General features: G+C 35.3%; 1 protein-coding gene across 1 annotated transcript in view; it reads right to left on the reverse strand.

Moving 5' to 3' along the window:
- dync2i1 (dynein 2 intermediate chain 1) overlaps positions 1–22,049 on the reverse strand; it is an 89,890-nt gene that overhangs the window by 38,647 nt on the left and 29,194 nt on the right. The window contains exons 11-16 of the mRNA XM_051928790.1: positions 19,650–19,761; positions 9,921–10,015; positions 9,216–9,345; positions 4,957–5,126; positions 3,941–4,103; positions 1,654–1,767 (exon numbers count right to left, since the gene is read on the reverse strand). Of these exons, the coding sequence (XP_051784750.1) occupies positions 1,654–1,767; positions 3,941–4,103; positions 4,957–5,126; positions 9,216–9,345; positions 9,921–10,015; positions 19,650–19,761 (784 nt within the window). The remainder of the gene's footprint in view (positions 1–1,653; positions 1,768–3,940; positions 4,104–4,956; positions 5,127–9,215; positions 9,346–9,920; positions 10,016–19,649; positions 19,762–22,049) is intronic.

The raw sequence follows: 22,049 nt of genomic DNA on the forward strand, positions 1-22,049 counted from the left end.
TGTATATATGAAGCTGTTTGTCCGATTAGGTTTGGTTTTTTTATATATGTAACTGTTTGACCGATTAGGTTTACTTTGGTATATATGTAAGTGTTTGACCGATTACGTTACTTCTGCCCCGGGCAACGCCGGGTATATACAGCTCGTTTCATATAAATATAAATTATTAAACAGTAAAATCTTCTTCTGTAATTTGCTACCGTGGCAATTTGTGTGTCTGTCCAGGATTTTAAATGACCTGTAGCTCGCAAACCGTTGCACCTATACACTTGAAATGTGGTACACATATAGTACGTCACGTCTACTATCCGCTTTATGGGTGATGATTGTTTTAGTCTTTTTATGTTTATTTTATTTTATTGTACAATCAAGTCCTATCTGCGCACAGCAGGGCAGCCGTGGGCGGATGCGTATGGTGTATTCACTCGATGTTATCGTGCATTGCGCTGTCAGTGGTATTTTGATAAAAGAATTTGAACAACATATAAGAAGCGTATAAATTATTAAACAGTAAAACATTAACATTTAAGAAGTAAAGTTACATTAAGTACTACTGCTGTGCCTTCGGGTATACCTAATTTTTTGTTTGCCCATTACATGCTTAAATGTATAAATTTTTTGGTGCACCTACCCGAGAACACGCGACATATAACCGAGCGTGGGAGAAGCATGGATTTTAAACACGCGTTGAGTTGATGTGCTGGTCTCCCTCGTGAAATAACTGGTAATGTTTGACTAAAATCTACAGCGAGTAAAACGACATTAGCTCCTATTTTTTTTTTTACGATCTCTGAGATGTTGCTTTTTTCGGTTCAAGGCTTCATAAGCTCTTTTATGTTGCATGGTGTACTTATCCCAAACCATCATCTTTGAATGTTGCAAGACTTTCGCCTTGTATGTAGATCGGGGTAATTACATTCATTGCATTCCTAGTCTGAATCACAATCTGATTGTATGGGTGGTTACCTGGCACTGTAGGGTTGCCACCCGTCCTTTAAAATACGGAATCGTGCCGCGTTTGAGAATGAAATTGCGCGTCCCGTTTTGAATCAATACTGGACGGGATTTATCCCGTATTTTTTTTATCATTTTTTTTTTAAAGCAGCGTCTCATGCAAATCATCCCACACGCATTTTATGAAGATGCCTCCTTTCCTACTTTTGATTGGGTAATACTTGATGTCATCGTTAGTTTGATTGGTGTTTTTAACTGTCCAGTGAGTAGGGCGTGTCTTTCAACCGTAAGCAGATTTTTTGCACTGGTATCACTGACCTCGACGACGGCGACGTTATACGTCAAAAATAAATTACGATAAATGACGATTTTAGCGATACTTTATTACGACGGCGGCTACATAGACACGATCAAATAAAAACAAAAAAATCAAATAATCATTCTACATTTTCAAAACGTCGAAAAAACGACGGAATGAAAAAAAGGCCCACCCGACGACCCACCCATTCCATTTTTATATATATATATATATATATATATACACACACACACACACAAAATATTTATAATATAATTATAAATGTAGAAATCCCACAGGTAGCCAGGGAGAATATGCAAACCATACAGGTTGATAATGAACCTATGTTTCAATACATCTTTTTCTACATATGCTGAACAAGAGTATGTAAAGAATGTTACCTTCTGGGGAGGAAAGAAGAGAAAATCCTTTGCTGTTTTCGTCTTCCAAGTTTGTTGATACTGCTTCAGCTGCTCTAATAGGATATGAATGACTTGATGCTGGAAAGATGGCATCTGCAGATATTGAATGTTTAATTAGTATAATCAGTTATAACCAGTAACAGTAATTAATAGAAATAAACAAATAATTCCACACCATTCTCTTCTATTTATATGTTGTAGCTCTATATTGCTCAGGCAATAGTTGCTGTGTTTGCTCTCCCATTTACTCCCTTTGTGATATAAATCTGGATTGTCCATAGTCACTTAAATGCGTTGTGTTATGCACTTGCCCGAGTGGTCTATAGAAAACAGTGTACTGTGTATACTGCCAAGCATCTCTTTTTATATATAATGAGACTATAGTAGTAGGGCGAAAAATAGAGCACTTTTACAAAACAAAATTAAAAATCAGTATCATAGTCTTTTTCTATATCCAGTAGTATATAAAAACACATTAAATATAAGATGACCTACAAAAGTCACCAACAACAATTTTTTTAAATTATGCAATAATAAATTATTGATTTAAAATAAACTATTCCATTTAAATGCAATTTCTTAATCCTTCTCCCTTATCAGGTATTTCTAAGTAAGTATGAATGACTTGTGCATCTTAAAAGACTGACGTGGAAAAAATACAGTATCTGGCAACTGAAAATGCTAATTCCAACAGACAATGGCTGAGCTATGTCTCCTAGTAACCTTGTTTCAGGTAGGAAACTGCTATTTCAATTTAAAATTGAACTTAGAATTAAAAAATAAAGAAATAAATTAGAATTAATTTTATTATCAACTGCTAAGTTTTCTTGAACTTAAATCCACAACTCAATAAGGAAAACACAATCAAATGCAAAATTCAATCAGTACAACGTTCCAGAATAAAAATTAAAATATGTTAAATCATAACCAACATTTAAAGCTCCATGACCATTCATTCCAAAATTACTTCTGGTGTTAGGTGTTGAACAGGAAGGCCAGTGGTTGCTTAGCAGTGTTGCATTACAGTAGTTCCAATACACAGTTACTCCTATTTTAGAATTGCACAAAATATCACATGAACATGGCTCACTTCACCTCCATTGTATATCATTACTGTATTACTGGCTATGGAGAAAGGAACAGGAACTCCGAGTGTTTAAAATTACATGGATCTATACTGTACAGCATATTGAACATTTGGGACATTTCCTCTATCTCCTAGATTCATTATATACCTTCTTTACTGACCATAGTGTAAATATGTTATATAAGCAGTTATCTATATTACTAAACGACAGTTGTAAAATTATATGCACGGACGCCGGACACAGGACGCACCGAGGCGCATACGCACTCAAACTCAGCGGCTTCCCAGAGTCAGTAGGTGGCGCCCAAACAACACAACCTGTAAACTAAACTTGCTCTAATCCACTGTGCCAGCAGTCAGTGTGGCATATTTGAATCACATAACGGTAATTCAGTATTAAAAGTAAGTTGAATTATGATTTCTAACAGTAAATGACTTCTACCTAACGACACAGCCACAGAAAAACAAAAATGAGACCGCATGGATAAAAACAATAAACGGAGGCTCCTACAACGCGCTTCAGAAACACCAGAAGCAAAGAAGTCACGGCTCCAAAATGAAAGAGCTCAACTAATGGAAATACAAAAACGAGCCCGTATGGATAAAAACAATGAATGAAGGCGCCCACAACGCGCTTCTGAAACAGCAGAGGCAAAGGAGTCATGGCTCCAAAAAGAAAGAGCTCAACGATTAGAAATACAAAAACGAGCCTGAATGGCTACGACCTGTAAACTAAACCTGAGGTAAAGCGTGCACGCCAGGTTGTACAGTATATATGCACAGATGCCAGAGGCAACAGGCAAGCCGTACACACTACCACCGCTGCCAAAAGCGAGACTGCATGGATAAAAACAATAAACGAAGGCGCCTACAACGCGCTTCTGAAACACCAGAAGCAGATGAGTCACAGCTCCAAAAAGAAATCGCTTTAGTACAAATATGTTTATTTAATTAAATGAAAACTTTACCAGGACGCTCCCACCCTCCATCATTTTTCATTCCTCCACAGATCGGAGGGAATAGAAACTGATTGCCATTCTTGCATTTGCGATTCTTTAGAGAATTGGGGGTTTACTGGTATTAGATAAAGAAAAGTATTCACAATGTATGCCTTTTTAAGATTACTGTAAAAATATGAAAAGAAAGTGATGTGCAACAGAAATGTATTATTGAGCTTACTGGTTGAAAAAGTAGGATATCGAAGAGTCCAGTCTTGATCTCCTATTTTTGTTGTATAATGTAAGCTAAAATGCTCCCGAAGATCCCACAACACTACAGAACCATCTGAAGTCCCAGCAAATATAAGAGCAGCCTTAACTGGACTGAAGCAGCAGCAAGTTATCTGTAAGAACAAAATACATTTGCTTACAAATGAATCACAAAACAGAGCTAGGGTACAAGTATTAAAGCTATTGCTATATAACATTTTAAATTAATTTAATTTGCCTAATTTCTAAATTCTGGTAGTAAGTGGCAGTTAAATTCAAATTACAGTGTTCTAAGATGGATGAATTACCTTTAAGTAAGAGTGCACACATGGAGAAAAACTGTAAGAAAAAGTCTAAAGAGTGAAAAAAGGGAGAAAACAAATAGCTTTAGGCAAGGCTGATATATCCTGTGAATGTGAGGAACCAGGCAGGAGTACTTAAAATTTAAAGGTAGTCCATATAGGATTGAGCTCTAAATTTTTTTCTTTCTTTTAAAATGTTATAGTTTAGTACTATTTGATAAATATTTTCCTGATAGTCTAAATACTATATAAAGCTGTTTCAGACTTGCATAATCACTATTGATCAGAAATGAGCAATGAGGCAGACCATACTACTTCTTTTTGACTATATAGCCATCTCCTTCCTCAAACATAAGCCAAATTAGCAAAATGGATGAATGAATATACATTTAACTAAAGATGAATATGTTTATGTTAATGCTAATTAATGACTGAATATAGTGTACATAGTAGCTGCATTAATGCTACATGCTGTTGGGATTCAAAATTAACATTAGCATATCATTGCAAAGGTCATTATTTTTCAATTACCAGAATAAATTGATATTTTAACAAATTTAAACAAAATAACAGATATAAACAAAATGACAATTTGTCAGAATTCAGTTAAGCCTTTAATTCTTATAAATTCTCAAATTAGTTTTAAGAAACTACTGCATTTTGCCACAAAAATAAAAAGGCATACCTCTGATTCACAAACAAGAATCTTTTGAGGACTTGAAGGCTCCCAAATATTCCAGATACAAACTATACTCATGGTGTCCAAATGTGTACTGTGTGTTCTTAGAGGACTATGAACAGAAAGTATTGTATTTTTTTGTACAGGTGAGAACTTCAATATTGATATGTTCCTGCCTAAGAAGCAAGGAAATAAAGTTTATAAAACAAAGTATAATATGTACAATATATACAAACAAGCTTTATATATATTCTAAAGGTTTAAAGGGTCATTATTGTCACGTGTACAGAGTACAGTGTAATTCTTACATGCATGTGCTAATCACCCACTCTCTTTGGCATCATGATTATTTTACTATGTATTATATATTTTATGAAATAAATATAAACCTACATGTCCCTGAATGACTTACTGACTAACAAGAAATTATTGCCTATATACAGAAAACTTAAGGAAAAGCATCAAAAAGTTTGTTTTAATTGTGAAAAAGTAAAAGAAAAAAAAACTGGTGAAAACTGTGATGGTGTTATGGATTTAATAACTGAAAAGGGTAATCTTAGTGTTGTTGCAAAATACTGCAGGATGTACAGCATGACAGCAAGTCAAAAGCATTGAAATTCAAGTCCCATCTATATCCCTTTTTAACTTTTATGAATATATGCTTTCACTTTGTCATGATGGGATATTAAGTGTAGATTGATGGGTAAAAATGGAAAATTATCCACTTAAAATGAAATCTACAATACAAATTGAGAAGGGTAGGGGTCTAAATGCTTTTGAATCCATACACAAAACAAATATTTATACACGTGTATATTTTAACTTAACATAAAATAGCAAGCGATTCCAAACACCTAGTCAGGTGGCTACAGCTCAAAATGAAACCATGTAAATATAGTCAAAAGATTTAGTTGTTGTTTGACCAAACATAAGAACGAGGAAGACATGAACTAAGCAACTTTGGTTCCACTCCCATTTGGCAGTGGTATCACAAAACAAAAAAAATTAAATTGAACAAAAGTCCTACAAAATAAAATAAAAAATAAAAACTGTTAAGGCCCCAAGTGGTTGGTGGCTTGCTAGGCACCCATTTCCTGTATAGCCCATGATGGCACCAATAAAGAAAATTAAACAGACCAAACTGTATGTGTGGGTTCCACTTTATATCTTTGACAATTTATTATTAATAAATTACACATATCTAACTTTACATTTTAGTATTATTAATATTAATCATCAATAGCTACTGTTTCAGACAAAGTACCAAAGTTTGTAAACCTTCATTTTTTTTTTTTAATAAATACAGGATTAGGTTGAAGTTAGAAGCAGAACTGTGCGCAAAGTTATCAAAATTGGTACTCATCATTCAACCTTTACAAATGACTTTGAGTCATCTTCCTCTTTTATTGAACTAAAGTCATATATAACACTAGATTCATATGTAACTGTGTTGTAGAAATTTTAGGCTAATTTTTATTTTCTTATCAAATCATGCTCCTAAAATTTCTTCCTTAAAAAAGAATTTCATAAGGAAAGACCCAAAGACACACACAACCACAGAAAAAAACTATTTGTAATCACTTTTTAAAATTCCGAAATAGAATATTAGAGGGTGGTTTAAGAAATATTGTCTTTAGGTGTACCTAGTAAGAGTTTACTACAGTGCATGTGGAAAGTATTCACAGCGCATCACTTTTTCCACATTTTGTTATGTTACAGCCTTATTCCAAAATGGATTAAATTCATTTTTTCCTCAGAATTCTACACACAACACCCCATAATGACAACGTGAAAAAAGTTTACTTGAGATTTTTGCAAATTTATGAAAAATTAAGAAAGCACATGTACATAAGTATTCACAGCCTTTGCTATGAAGCTCAAAATTGAGCTCAGGTGCATCCTGTTTCCCCTGATCATCCTTTCTGCAGCTTAACTGGAGTCCACCTGTGGTAAATTCAGTTGATTGGACATGATTTGGAAAGGCACACACCTGTCTATATAAGGTCACACAGTTGACAGTTCATGTCAGAGCACAAACCAAGCATGAAGTCAAAGGAATTGTCTGTAGACCTCCGAGACAGGATTGTCTCGAGGCACAAATCTGGGGAAGGTTACAGAAATATTTCTGCTGCTTTGAAGGTCCCAATGAGCACAGTGGCCTCCATCATCCGTAAGTGGAAGAAGTTCGAAACCACCAGGACTCTTCCTAGTGCTGGCCAGCCATCTAAACTGAGCGATAGGGAGAGAAGGGCCTTAGTCAGGGAGGTGACCAAGAACCCGATGGTCACTCTGTCAGAGCTCCAGAGGTCCTCTGTGGAGAGAGGAGAACCTTCCAGAAGGATAACCATCTCTGCAGCAATCCACCAATCAGGCCTGTATGGTAGAGTGGCCAGACGGAAGCCACTCCTTAGTAAAAGGCACATGGCAGCCTGCCTGGAGTTTGCCAAAAGGCACCTGAAGGACTCTTGGACCATGAGAAAGAAAATTCTCTGGTCTGATGAGACAAAGATTAAACTCTTTGGTGTGAATGCCAGGTGTCACGTTTGGAGGAAACCTGGCACCATCCCTACAGTGAAGCATGGTGGTGGCAGCATCATGCTGTGGGGATGTTTTTCAGTGGCAGGAACTGGGAGTCTAGTCAGGATAAAGGGAAAGATAACTACAGCAATGTACAGAGACATCCTGGATGAAAACCTGCTCCAGAGCGCTCTTGACCTCAGACTGGGGCGACGGTTCATCTTTCAGCAGGACAACAACCCTAAGCACACAGCCAAGATATCAAAGGAGTGGCTTCAGGACAACTCTGTGAATGTCCTTGAGTGGCCCAGCCAGAGCCCAGACTTGAATCCGATTGAACATCTCTGGAGAGATCTTAAAATGGCTGTGCACTGACACTTCCCATCCAACCTGATGGAGCTTGAGAGGTAATGCAAAGAGGAATGGGCGAAACTGGCCAAGGATAGGTGTGCCAAGCTTGTGGCATCATTTTCAAAAAGACTTGAGGCTGTAATTGCTGCCAAAGGTGCATCGACAAATTATTGAGCAAAGGCTGTGAATACTTATGTACATGTGAGTTCTCAGTTTTTTTATTTTTAATAAATTTGCAAAAACTTCAAGTAAACTTTTTTCACATTGTCATTATGGGGTGTTGTGTGTAGAATTCTGAGAAAAAAAAATGAATTTAATCCATTTTGGAATAAGGCTGTAACATAACAAAATGTGGAAAAAGTGAAGCGCTGTGAATGCTTTCCGGATGCACTGTATATAACAATTAAAAATAACAAAGGTGGTAATTCAAAATATTTTAAGAATCTGTATGCCAAGAAAAAAGGTTTAATACCCCTAGAGATATTGTGTGACTTTTGATAATACTGTATATGTGTCAATAGTCTGCTGTAGTTAAGCATTTGCTTTGATTACTAGATCTACAGTTATATATTGTACGATCATGCCTTGTGACTATTGTTAACAGTAACTGAGATCTAAGATCATGCTCCGCTTCCCAGCATTGACTTTATATTAGTGGAATCCCTGACTAGATGATAGCACATTTTGGGGGCACTTGACCCATAGTTTGTGAGCCCCTGATCTAAAATATTCTGTTTATGCTGAAAGTTATGATGCTTGCTTTAGATTTAAAATTCTCCCAGATGGTCCAAATGACAAAATTGTTGATACTTGTAAACATAGTGCAGGTAAATTTAACTATCACATAAGAACAATGTCCTTGTCTTATCATTTAAGAGCAAAACATGCATATGCTACTTTTAAAATCTATAACGCTAGACAGCAAAATCTGCATCTGGCTACAATCCATAAATGAAAAATTTGGCTTATTTCCATGAATGAAACAAAATGTAAAGCACTAAATACCACTATTTATTGCAAAATGGATCACATTAGACTGAAGGCAGTTAAATGCATGGGAAAGGTGCCAAATAAATAAAATTTATTGTTATTATTATTATTAATTAAAGATACAGGAGCTGAAAGACATCATTCAGCAAGGTCCGACAATTCTTACACCTTACCTTCACAAGGAACAAACATGGTACATATGAAGAATTTATATGAAAGACACCAGTCTTTGGAGTTTGAGCAACTAAGAAGCTAAACCACCTTGGTTAAACATGCAATTATACATGAATAATTGAGTAACATTCTGCAATTGATCCAGATTAAAATTTTACATTTTATATATAAACACACCACACTGTATACATAGGAACCTTAATTTGAGCAGTTAAATATATTATTATACATACCAAGCAACAATGGAAGGTTAATATTTAAATTCAAACAGCCATCACCAAAAGACAAACTAGCTGGCTGAGATAATAAATTCTGTTCAGACTGCTTCCCTGCTCTATCTTCTTCTAATAAAATGGCAATCACCTATAAAGCGAAAGAGAACACAATTTATTTGTGAATTTCTTAAATACATAAAATAATGAAAATATGACAGCTAAGGATTCTTATCTATAAGGCAATATATAAATTATAGTAATATACCATGGTCTACTTTAAAAGCAAAATTAAATCTTTTAAACCATTTAAATTACATTATGGTTTATTTTATACGGTAGAGTAAGATACAATTATAAATTATGTTGCAAAATATATATTCTATACATTCAAAAGATGGGAAATTGGTAAGAGTGAGTGTCAGATATTTTTTGCATACACATTTAACACCTAACCTTCTGGTGTAAAAGACAGAAGATTGTCAGACAATGAGCTCATTTGTTTTTAAAATTACAGCAGTTCTTTGAATAACCTTGTGTTTTATTTTATAAGAAACCAACTGAGGACAAAAAAGCAAGAAAATAAATCTCTAGGTGAAAATTAGGAGACAAATAACTGTAAGTAATTAAATAAAAACTACTACACAAAATAATTCCGAATAAATGTAAATATTTAGAATAAGTACATTCTAAATTAATGGCAAACAAGTAAAAGCAATTAATTACCTGAGAGGCAGACCACAAAAAGTTTGACAGTCTTTGGGAATCAATGTTCATTTTGTTTTGGGACTTGAATGAAGATTCACCATTAATACTAGGCCCTGTTAAAAATAGAAAAAAATAAACACAACACTGATACAAAATTAAATATACCTGCAAGTGGTAATGATAGTTGGCCAACTTGATAGTAAGAGGCAGGATCAATATGTTTTCCAAGTAAAATAATGCATCCAATGTGTTTTGACAATTTAATAATAATAATTCATTTAAATAGCACTTTTCCCAGTGAGCACTTTACACAGTGAGTGGGGAGCCACTTCAACCATCACCAATAGTGTAGCACCCACCCAGATGATGTGACAGCAGCCATTTTTGCGCCAGTACTCTCAACACATATTAGCTGTTAGGTGGTGATGAGAGAGCTAGCCAATTAGGGGCCAGAATTACCAGAACGTGGTGTGCAATTTAGCCAGGGCATTTGGTTACACCCAACTCTTTGGTTATAAAAGATCCCTGGGCATCCTTCACATAGAGAATCAGAACTGTAATTTTATGTCTCATTTGAAGGACGGTGGCATTTGTACAGCACACTGACCCTATCATGGCACTGGGTCATTGGGTAAGTGCCCCCCTGCTGGCCCGGCCAACACCTTTTCCATTAGCAAACCAAGCTGTTCCTGGGTGGTCTCTTATCTAAGTACTGACCGGGCCCGAAAATGCTCAGCTTCAGGTGGACTACCTGTTCTGAAATACATGTTGTATGGCTGCTGACAATAATGAAAAATGAAATTAGTTCAGTTAAAGACCAAACTAGAAACTTAATATAGCAAACAATTTAAGAAAACACTCCACTATAGTGAAAAACAATCCAAGGATCTGTGCATACTTAATATAATCTCAATATTTTTATGGGCATCCTGTTTGTTCTTACTTATTTTTCCTGTGGCCATTTAATAATTAATTTTTGTTTTGGAGCTATGGACTTTTCACTTCATTAGAACAAACAATATTCTCCTAAAATAATTGAAATAATTTGATTTAGTATTTTGGTTTGTTTCCTGTAAAGGGTTGTATCTATTCTTATTCTTCAAATACTCCAAACACCCTAATGTTTAAGATGTGCATGCAACAGTTGGTGGAGAATAGGAGTGGGCACATCTGAGACATTTTGGGACCTCGGAAACATATCGATTTTAACAATTAAAAATGTACCTTTCGAAAAATAGAAATGCACTATAGTCAAAAAAAGTTCAAGAATACAAGCAACAAATAAGTTGTGGCAACTGTGTATGGTTCAGACTGAATTAAAACAGCAAAACCCTCAACAAACTAGATTAATTTAGTAATGATTTTCAGTTGAAGACTTCATTTCAATAATCTTAACAAACTCCCAGGACATCTACTTGTGTAGTCTGACAACCCCAACAAATCAGACTGATCTGCTCCTCACCTCAAAAAATTTGTCTTAAGTCATATAGGTGTGCTCAAGTGTGTGCAAGAGCTGTAAAGTAGCTTGCACTCACCCAAAACCACAATGCTTCCCAAAGAAAGAAAGAAAGAAAGAAAGAAAGAAAGAAAGCTGCATCTGCCTGATGACTCATATGTATTGTTCCATACAAATACTGAAAAAGGAAAACAAAAGCAGCTGAATTCTCCATACCTGGAAAGCCTTCATACAGGCACCAGTGCTATCAGGCAGCATGTTATTAGTTCTCCGATTACAGCAAACTTGCAATATTTTGGAAATGTGAACTGTGCTGAAATGTCTGAACAGAAGATAATAGTTTGTCGTCCCTTATAATTCCTCTGCATCCAATTTGATATCTTCAAGACAACAAGATCTAGCAACTGCAGTTATTAAGTTTGGTATCCCCTCTGGCTAGAACTCATGTAATGTGCCACTGATCTAAGATTTAAGTGACCACTATTACTTGTGGCTATATATCAGTATGGGGATAAGGTGTGTAATAAGCAAATTATGTTAATCTGCAACCATGAGCATACAGCCGTGAGAGTAGCAATCAGTATTGCTTTAAAAATCATAATTTTCAGGATGTTCATAATGTAAATATTTTAGAGCTTAGAAGTAGGTGGCATTAAAATTGAAGCCTCCAGTTGATACAGAATGTCACTCAGTTTTTAGCCGTCTGTTTATGTGAGAAAAACAAATAAAAACCTTGCAGATTCTACTATTCTGTAATCTGGAATTATTATTGCCATTAAGTCTTCAAAAACGGCATCAGTAATATATCAAAGCCCCCCATCCCTTGACCACAATGGTGCTAGTTTAATTAGATATAGTTGGGCACTAGCTGGTTAAGTAACTCCCTTAAGAACATATAGTGGGCCAAGTGCTTTATTAAAATTGACAACCTTATGGTTTACCAGCCAATAACCTTGCCATTAAGCCACAATACATAAAGATTGGAGGAAATGTAAACCTGCAATGCTGCGGTTTGAAAAACTGAAAAACTACCAGTTTTATCCTCCAAAAAATATGCAATGTGCACTATTAAATATCTGTGCAAACAATTCACCATTATGAAGTTAAAAGATTACAGAAAGTAACTATGCTTTTGTTTCAGGAAAACAGTGACACCTTGTGGTAAAAAGGTAAATATCTCAAACATTAAATATAATGTATCTTTTAGAAATTTATTAACAAAATTTTTGAGTATGAAAGTTATAACTATTTATTTAAAAAATATTAATATAGACATTAGCCTTTGCTATTGGCTCTGATTGAGCACTTCTTATTTTTATTTTCTTATTCTTTAATTTATCCTACAGAGGCATTTCATGTCACTGCCATTTGATTAAGGTTTTCTTCTCTACACTGGAACAAGACATTCAAATCAATGTTCCATCACCAATATTGCCTTCACATCAAAACATCTTTATCTTCTGTTGCAGAAATTGACATTTGGCTGTACTTGTGGAATGCACAAGACAGGACCAGTTGGTCAGAAGTAAATTAATTCTTTGTACACTTGAATATTGTTTTTCTCTTTTCTTTGCCAATTCATTCAATCTTAACACATTTATATTTCCTCTATTTCACTATTAATCTTTGCATGCCTCATGGACCTAACTTACAAAGAATAACTTTAAAGTTATGTACTGTATATAGTATGTTTCTATTCACATATTGAACAGTGTTTTGGGCATTTTCATGTATGTTATATGCTTTGTTTTTAGGTATGCTAAAATTAAACATTTGTACGGTTCCATGTGCCTCTTAATAGAACCATACTGTTATGACTAGGTCCCAAGCACTAAAGATTGCCAAAGAAAAAACCGTCAAACCCAGCTAGTAACAAGGGCAAGCAAAGACTCTTTATATAAAAAACAATTTATTCTACACAAGAGAAATGCTCTGTAATACTGTAAGGCTCTGAAGAGCACAAAAGGTATACAATGCCTGTTAAAGGCAAATCCAAAAGAAAACAAAGTACCAATACGGCATCCAAAGAGAGGTCAAAAGATACAGAAAATCAAAAATAGAACTAGCGCATCAAAACCAGAAGAAACTCACTGACTTCATAGAGCATTTAAAAAGAACCACCAGGAACTGTGGGAAACCTTCCAATTATATAAAGAATAGCCCTGCATCTTGTGGGACCACCCACAAAACACATGGAATGTAACACAGGCTAAGAAAATACAATAGTTAGGGGTGGGGAGACTAGGGAGGGAGAGAAAGAGAGCAAGCTATCTGTAATCTATTCTTTTAATCCTTGTAATTATAATTACCAACAACAGACTGCATGGCAATAACCCCTGGGAAAATTTGAAGTTAAGGTCAAAGCAGTCTCACTTTTGGTTAAGACTACAAAATGACATCAAAAATTAAGAATCAATGTCTCCAAGACGGGACAGTTAGTTTTGTGAGCTGGAATGTTAAAGGCCTGAACCACGAATTAAAAAGAAAGAAAGTATTCTCTCACCTAACAGGTCTAAACGCTAATAGTATTTTTACAGGAGACCCACTTATTGAGCAAGGATCAGTTCCTGCTACAAAAAGACTGGACAGGCCAAATGTTCCATTCCAGCCATACAAAAAAAACTAGAGGTGTGGGAATTCTCATACATAGAACAGTCTCATTTGTAGTACCAGATGTTGTATCTGATCCTGAAGGGAGATACATTATTGTTATGGGTAATTTATTTAATTGTAAAGTGATTTTGATAAATGTTTATGCACCCAATGTGGACAATAGGGAATTCATCCAAAATGTATTTGCATCCATTCCCAATGTGAACACTCATAAAATTATAATGGTTGGGGATTTTAATTGTGTTTTAAATCCAGACCTAGATAGGTCTCCTGCCACAGGGGCGATGACATCTAACACTGCAAAGACAATTACACAGTTTGTAACTGACCACAACTTATCAGACCCCTGGAGATTTCTAAACCCAAATTCAAGAACATATTCCTTTTACTCACCAGTGCATCATTGCTACTCAAGAATTGATTATTTTTTTGTAGATAACCATTTCTTGCCTACGATTAAATCCTGCAAGTACGACACTATTGTTATTTCTGACCATGCCCCTCTGATCCTGGAGATAAAATCATTATGCCCCACATACTTATCTCGCAGATGGCGTCGTAACCCACTTTTATTAGCAGACGAGAACTTTACAGAATTTATATCAAAACAAATCAGTTTTTTTTTCTAGAGATAAATATATCCTCAGAGGTATCTGCAGGGACACTCTGGGAAACCCTGAAGGCCTTCCTAAGAGGACAGATTATCTCATATCTTTCCCACAGAAATAAACTAGAAAGCAAGCAGGTATCAAAGCTAACCAACGAAATTACTAGAATAGATGAAGAACACGCCAGGTGTCCAAGTGAGGCTCTTCATAGGAAAAGGCAGGCTCTGCATTCAGAGCTCAACCTCTTAACAACTAAAGAAACTGAACAACTCATTTTTAAATAAAGACATCATTACTATGAACATGGCGAGAAAGATAATAAGCTCTTAGCTCAACAAATCCACAAGCAAGAAGTTCACAATGCAATCCCAGAAATTACCAACACAAATGGAGACATAATCATTGACCATAAAAATATAATGCACACATTTAGAGACTACTATAAATCCTTATATTCTACTGAGTTTAAAGAAGACAAGACACAATATAATGCCTTTCTGGATGCATTACGGATACCACAAATAGATACTCTTAGTGCAGAGGAATTGGATAAACCTCTAGCGCTACCAGAATTACTAGATGCTACAAAGTCACTTCAGAGTGGGAAAGCAGCCGGCCCTGATGGTTACCCTGTCAAATTTTATAAGACATTATCCACTCAGCTAGCTCCCCTTCTATTAGTAACATTAACAGAAGATAGAGACAACAAAATCTACCTCAAACTTTTCGTCAAGCATCAATCACCGTCTTTCCAAAACAAAATAAGGATGTATTACAATATGTAATCATACAGACCAATTTCACTTCTGAAAAATGATGTTAAAATACTCTCCAAAGTCCTAGCTAGAAGGACGGAGAAAGTGCTGCCTTCAGTAATATCACAAGATCAAACTGGATTTATTAAAGGCTGACATTTAGTGTCCAATCTTCAACGCCTGTTTAATGTAATATACTTACTTGCAAAGTCAAATATCCCAGAGATTTTATTATCCTTGGATGCAGAAAAAGGATTTGATATGATTGAATAGAACTATTTTTTCACTACATTGGAGAAATTTGGGTTTGGCCCAAACATTTGTGCATGGATTAAACTTCTGTATACCAATACAGAAGGTTCAGTTTGTATTAACAACATTAATTCAGACTACTTTAAACTAGAACGTGGTACCAGACAAGGATGTCCCTTGTCACCACTACTTTTTGCAATCGCCATTGAGCCACTGGCAGTTCACTTTCGAAATGCTTATGAGATAAAGGGGATTATCAGAGAAGGACTTGAACAGAAAATTTCTTTATATGCAGATGATATGGTACTGTATATATCAGACCCACAAAATACTGTGCCTACAGTCCTAACAGCACTAACAGAATTCCAAAAGATTTCTGGTCTCAGAATTAATTTGACTAAAAGTGTGCTCTTTCCAGTGAATTCTCAAGCACACAATATTAGATTGGACACCTTCCCTTTTATCATCGCAAATCAGTTCAAATATCTAGGAGTAAACATCACAAGTAAATATAAAGCTCTTTATCAACAAAATTTTGCTGTTTGTATGGAAAAAAATCAAGCAAGACTTGCATAGATGGTCAACCCTTCATCTCACTTTAGCTGGAAGAATTAACATTGTTAAGATGAATATCCTCCCTAAGCTTCTCTTTTTATTTCAAAATATTCCAATATACATCAATAAATCGTTCTTTAAGCAATTAGATTCAACCATAAGCACATTTATTTGGAATTCAAAACATCCATGTATCCAAACAGCGACCCTACAAAGGCAAAGGCAGAAGGTGGCATGGCTCTGCCTAACTTTTAATTTTACTACTGGGCAGCAAACATACAACATATAAAAACCTGGACATTGACATAAATATATGAACATATGCAGGCTTGGTCTGCAATAGAAATTGAATCCTGCAGTTCATCTTTATATTCCTTGCTTTGCGCCCCAATAAATGCAAATTATCGCCAATATACTAATAACCCAATAGTGCTTCACTCACTCAGAATATGGAACCAATGTAGGAAACATTTTAAGATAGAGAATCTTTTATCGGTGGCACCACTGCACGAGAACCACCTTTTTCAATCATTGCAAACATATGCAGTTTTTAATGTCTGGAAAACATGTGGGATTAAATCACTTAGAGATTTGTACATAGACAACGTCTTTGCATCCTATGAACAATTACAGTAATCCCTCCTCGATCGCGGGGGTTGCGTTCCAGAACCCCCCGCGAAAGGTGAAAATCTGCGAAGTAGAAACCATATGTTTATATGGTTATTTTTATATTGTCATGCTTGGGTCACAGATTTGCACAGAAACACAGGAGGTTGTAGAGAGACAGGAACTTTATTCAAACACTGCAAACAAACATTTGTCTCTTTTTCAAACGTTTAAACTGTGCTCCATGACAAGACAGAGATGACAGTTCCGTCTCACAATTAAAAGAATGCAAACATATCTTCCTCTTCAAAGGAGTGCGCATCAGGAGCAGCGAATGTCAGAGAGAGAGAGAGAAAAGCAAACAAATCAATAGGGCTGTTTGGCTTTTAAGTATGCAAAGCACCACCACACAAAGCAGTTGCAAGGAAGGCAGCAGCTCACACCCCCTCCGTCAGGAGCAGAGAATGTCAGAGAGAGAGAGACAGATAAAAACAAACAATCAAAAATCAATACGTGCCCTTCGAGCTTTTAAGTATGCGAAGCACCGTGCAGCATGTCGCTTCACGAAGCAGCTGCACAGAAGGGAGCAACATGAAGGTAATCTTTCAGCATTTTTAGACGAGCGTCCGTATCATCTAGGTGTGCGAACAGCCCCCCTGCTCACACCCCCTCCGTCAGGAGCAGAGAATGTCAGAGCAAGAGAGAGAGAGAAAAGTAAAAATCAAAAATCAATATGTGCTGTTTGATCTTTTAAGTATGCGAAGCACCGTGCAGGAAGCACATCGCTTGATAAAGCAGCCATATGTAAGCCCAGCAAAGAAGAGAGCAATGTGAAGGTAATCTTTCAGCGTTTTTTGAGGAGCGGCCGTATCCTCTAGGGGTGCGAAGAGCCCCCGTGCTCACAATAAATTTGAGGAGTTTTATTTAATACGTAATACGCGCTCTGGTTTGGTAGCTTCTCAGCCATCTGCCAATAGCGTCCCTTGTATGAAATCAACTGGGCAAACCAACTGAGGAAGCATGTACCAGAAATTAAAAGACCCATTGTCCACAGAAATCCGCGAACCAGCAAAAAATCCGGATATATATTTAAATATGCTTACATATAAAATCCGCGATAGAGTGAAGCCGCGAAAGTCGAAGCGCGATATAGCGAGGAATTACTGTACATTCTAAATTTAACTTTCCAGCAACACATTTCTTTCACTACCTTCAAATTAGAAACTTTGTTAAACAGAACCTGCCCAATTTCCCTCATCTCCCACCTCCCTCTATGCTGGAAAAAATACTCATCAGTTTCAAGGACTTACACATAATCTCTGCAATATAAAAAACCATTTTACAGTCCCTCTCTTTCAAAGATCCAAGAGGACAATGGGAAAAGGATCTCTCCCTCAACATATCAGAAACGGAGTGGAAGGTAGCAATGCAGAGAATTCACTCGAGCTCCATATGTGCAAAGCATACAATTATTCAACTAAAAATTACATATCGAGCACATCTGTCTCACTTAAAATTATCCAAAATGTTTTCAGGGCAAGATCCAACCTGTGAATGCTGCAATCAAGTTCCAGCCTCACTGGGTCACATGTTCTGGGCCTGCACCAAACTAACATAATTTTGGACCAAGATTTTTAAATGCCTTTCATACAGCCTTGGTGTCACAATCCCTCCTAATCCACTAACAGCAGTGTTTGGCGTACTTCCAGAGGGGCTTAAAGTGGAGAAGGACAAACAAACTGTAATTGCATTTACTACACTATTGGCACATAGACTTATCTTGCTCAACTGGAAGAATCCTAACTCTCCCCTTTTAAGCCAATGGGTAACTGATGTTATATATTATTTGAAATTGGAAAAAATAAAATTCTCACTTAGAGGATCTGTGCAGAAATTTGTCCAAACCTGGCAGGATCTAATCAATAACATTTTAGAATAAGCTTTTAAAGCACTGACGAAGCAGATTCTCTCCCTTTTTTTTGTCTTCTCCATTTATCTATATTCACTTATTACTCTATCTATTTGCTTATTTTTACTAGGTTTAAATTTTATTCTGCTGGCCATGCTCTCTTTCTCGGGTGGGGGTTGATTTGTTTTCAATCCTATTCTTGTAAAATTGATGTATTTGTATGGAATGTTGTGTGATTTCAATAAAATCAATAAAAATTAAAAAAAAAAAAGAAAAGAAAATACAATAGTTAACAAAAGTACCATTAACATAAAAAATTCTCAACAATGAACAAAAAGAATACAACACATGGATATGAACCCCAGACAGGGTAGGAACCCTAGCAGAAATATAACACATACATTATCAGAATACATGGAAATTAATTGACTTAAAATTGGAGAAACTAAATTGTAGGTACAGGTGTGTGTACATGTTCCTTCATCACCATTATTGTCACTAGTCTGAAAACTTAAGAGAAAATAATGAAAACTGACACAAATAACATTGAATGACCTGGCACAACACCACAGTCAACCATAATGCTAATCTATGATTTTGTAAGAATACTTGATTAACTGGTATTGGTACTGAGGCATAAGTCATGAAGAAACTTGGTAAAATGGGTACACATTAGATGTCAGCAGTTTCTGATTGACTGGCCAAAACACTTCAGTTATGATGTTAAAGAAAGTTGATAAATTTTAAAGTAAACATCTGCCACATGATCTGCGTGATTCCCCTTAGGAAGTATTTATCAGCATTACAAAGTCACATTTTTTAAATCATTGATTTAAAGAAAACACAGGTTGAAATACATTAACAACACAGTACTTACAAATTTACCAGTTACCAAAATGGGTATATACAGTAAATTATGTAATAAAAATAGAAAAAGGCATTAGAAAAATCAACAGTTTTATTACACCTCTGGTGCAGACATTCAAATCTTACCACCACACACAATACTGCTTTCGCCAGGATGCTGAGTCCATTTCTCAGTTGTTTCAGTAATTTCTGTTTGAATATCTCTGTCTACATTGTCTTCATTACATTGCACATATGCCTAAAAGTAAAAATACACAACTTATATTAAAAATATGTTCTCATTTTCAAAGTTACTTCTCTTGTCAAGTCAATAACAGACAAAATTGATTTTTTTTTTAAATACACCTAATTTATGAAGGTGTCAGTTTTAAGTGATTCAGCTAAAGTGTTCAGCTTTGGATAATGACTATCATGTACAACAAATAATGGTACTGACACAATTCCATCTGGCTATATTCTACATAATTAAAGGCAGTTGTAAAGATTAAATGGTTGATAGATAGTGTTACCGGTAAATATACAAGAAAATTTTAAACAGTTGAAGAGTCATAACATCTGAACCCATTTAACTCTGACATACTTCAGTTCTTAATTAAATAAGTTTGAACAATTTTAGGAGTTATTCCACCATATGCAATGTATTTTTATTATTGCTTACTGCACAATTATTCTCTTTAAATTGTATCTTTTGTTACAGTACTAATCACCATGTCCTCAAGCCAATGTAAAATCTTTGCTTTTTTTAATGAACAATGTAATACCAATATAATATCAGTGTTTAACACAATTATACCTGAAATAAATTAACAAATGTCTTGAGATGATACATAACTTTGTCAGTGGAATGTGTAGCAATTTATCTTCATCTTTAATTCTCATTGATTGTGAAGATGTGCAGGTGGTGAGCACACTTCCTGTTCGAAGTTTTGACATTTAGTAACAGATAACTGCATTGCTCCAAGGAGTGCTATGTAAGGTCATTTCCACCATTGGTTCTATGATGAGCCTCCCCTTGACCAAGGTGGTATTTTTCCCGGTCTGCTGAATGATACTGAGCTGGTCTGGCAGACATTTTAACAGACAATAACACTATATGAGATTTACCTCGTCAGCACTCTTAAAGATTATTATAATTCTTGTTATATGCATATTTGCTCATTTTTTGTCTGCTGCTGTAACCCTGCAAATTCCTGTGGGATTAATAAAGTTTCTGTTTATCAATCTATACTTATATTGTAACATTATGTACTTTATAAAGTTTTATTGTTATGTTAACCATGTAAGAAAATAAAACAGCAATGGATTAAATGGTTTCAAAATAAGGAAAGTGTGAATATTCCTTTTTACTTTACAAATTAAACCAAAACAGACACAGCATTAGATACCTGAATGTCATATAATGTGTATTTTGATCGGTTTTCCACACTGGCCTGTGACCTCAGACTTAGATATGAGAAAAATGAATGAATGAATTCTCAATTTGATTTAATGAAATAGATGACAACCAGTGGGAAGAAAGTATTTTGTCTGAAAAAGTTCTCATAGGGTAATATAGAATGAGCAACCAGAAAGGTATAAGGTTTTGATAAATAAAGTGAAAAAAAATGGAATTGTTTGGGGGAATAACTCTAGAAATTAATTTATATGCTTCATTCTTTTGGTTTTGAAGAAACCAAAACAAACTGTATGTATGATCAGAAAAAAATACAGATAACCATTCAGCCTCCTTTAGATTAACCATTTAGATTACTGATACTTCAGCACTTCATTTAGTTCTTTAATGCATCTCAATGCCTGGCCACAAACTGGTAAAAACTTTTAAGAAATAAGAAATTTCCATATTATTTTCTTGTTTAACTCAAAGAATTACTTAGTAAACTGATATAAAAATATTTTTGTTACAACTGCCCAGAAATGGTTTCCTACAGGAAAATCACATAAGCATATTTTACATTATTTCATTAAATTTGAATAGAAAAAAATCCAGTGGATCCATAATACTTAATAGCACATACACATGCCATCAAAAAAATCTACCTTATTTACATATGTTGATAAATGGTATCTACAGTAAAATTTAAAAAAAAATGTTTGTGGAAACAAGTGAATGTATTTGAAGCCTTAATTTACGAACAAATTTAAGAAGCTAGATTGAAGCAAGATCTATATAACAAAGCCTGAGACCAGGGACAAAAGATACAAGAAAACTACAGAAAACCTGATTGATTCAAGACCGTAGAATTATGTTCTAATGCCAAAGCATGAGTAAAAGCCAAAGGCAAATTTAATTGTAAGTTTAATGATGAATGAATGTCTGTTGCCAAGGAGAATGAAGGCTCATGCTTAGCAGTGAGATACTAATGCCAATCAACAAAAATATGTCCCAGCAACTAGCTCCAACCTTTGAACCCTGTATTGCATTCAAGTTTAGCATTTGAATAAGCAGTTTATATTAATTTTAAATGTTTTTCAGATTTTTGACTGCAGTGCTAGATACTTATGAAGCAGAAAACTTAACTATTAGCC

Source organism: Erpetoichthys calabaricus, chromosome 6 (assembly GCF_900747795.2).
Source record: "Erpetoichthys calabaricus chromosome 6, fErpCal1.3, whole genome shotgun sequence".
NCBI classification, from domain to species: Eukaryota; Metazoa; Chordata; class Cladistia; order Polypteriformes; family Polypteridae; genus Erpetoichthys; species Erpetoichthys calabaricus.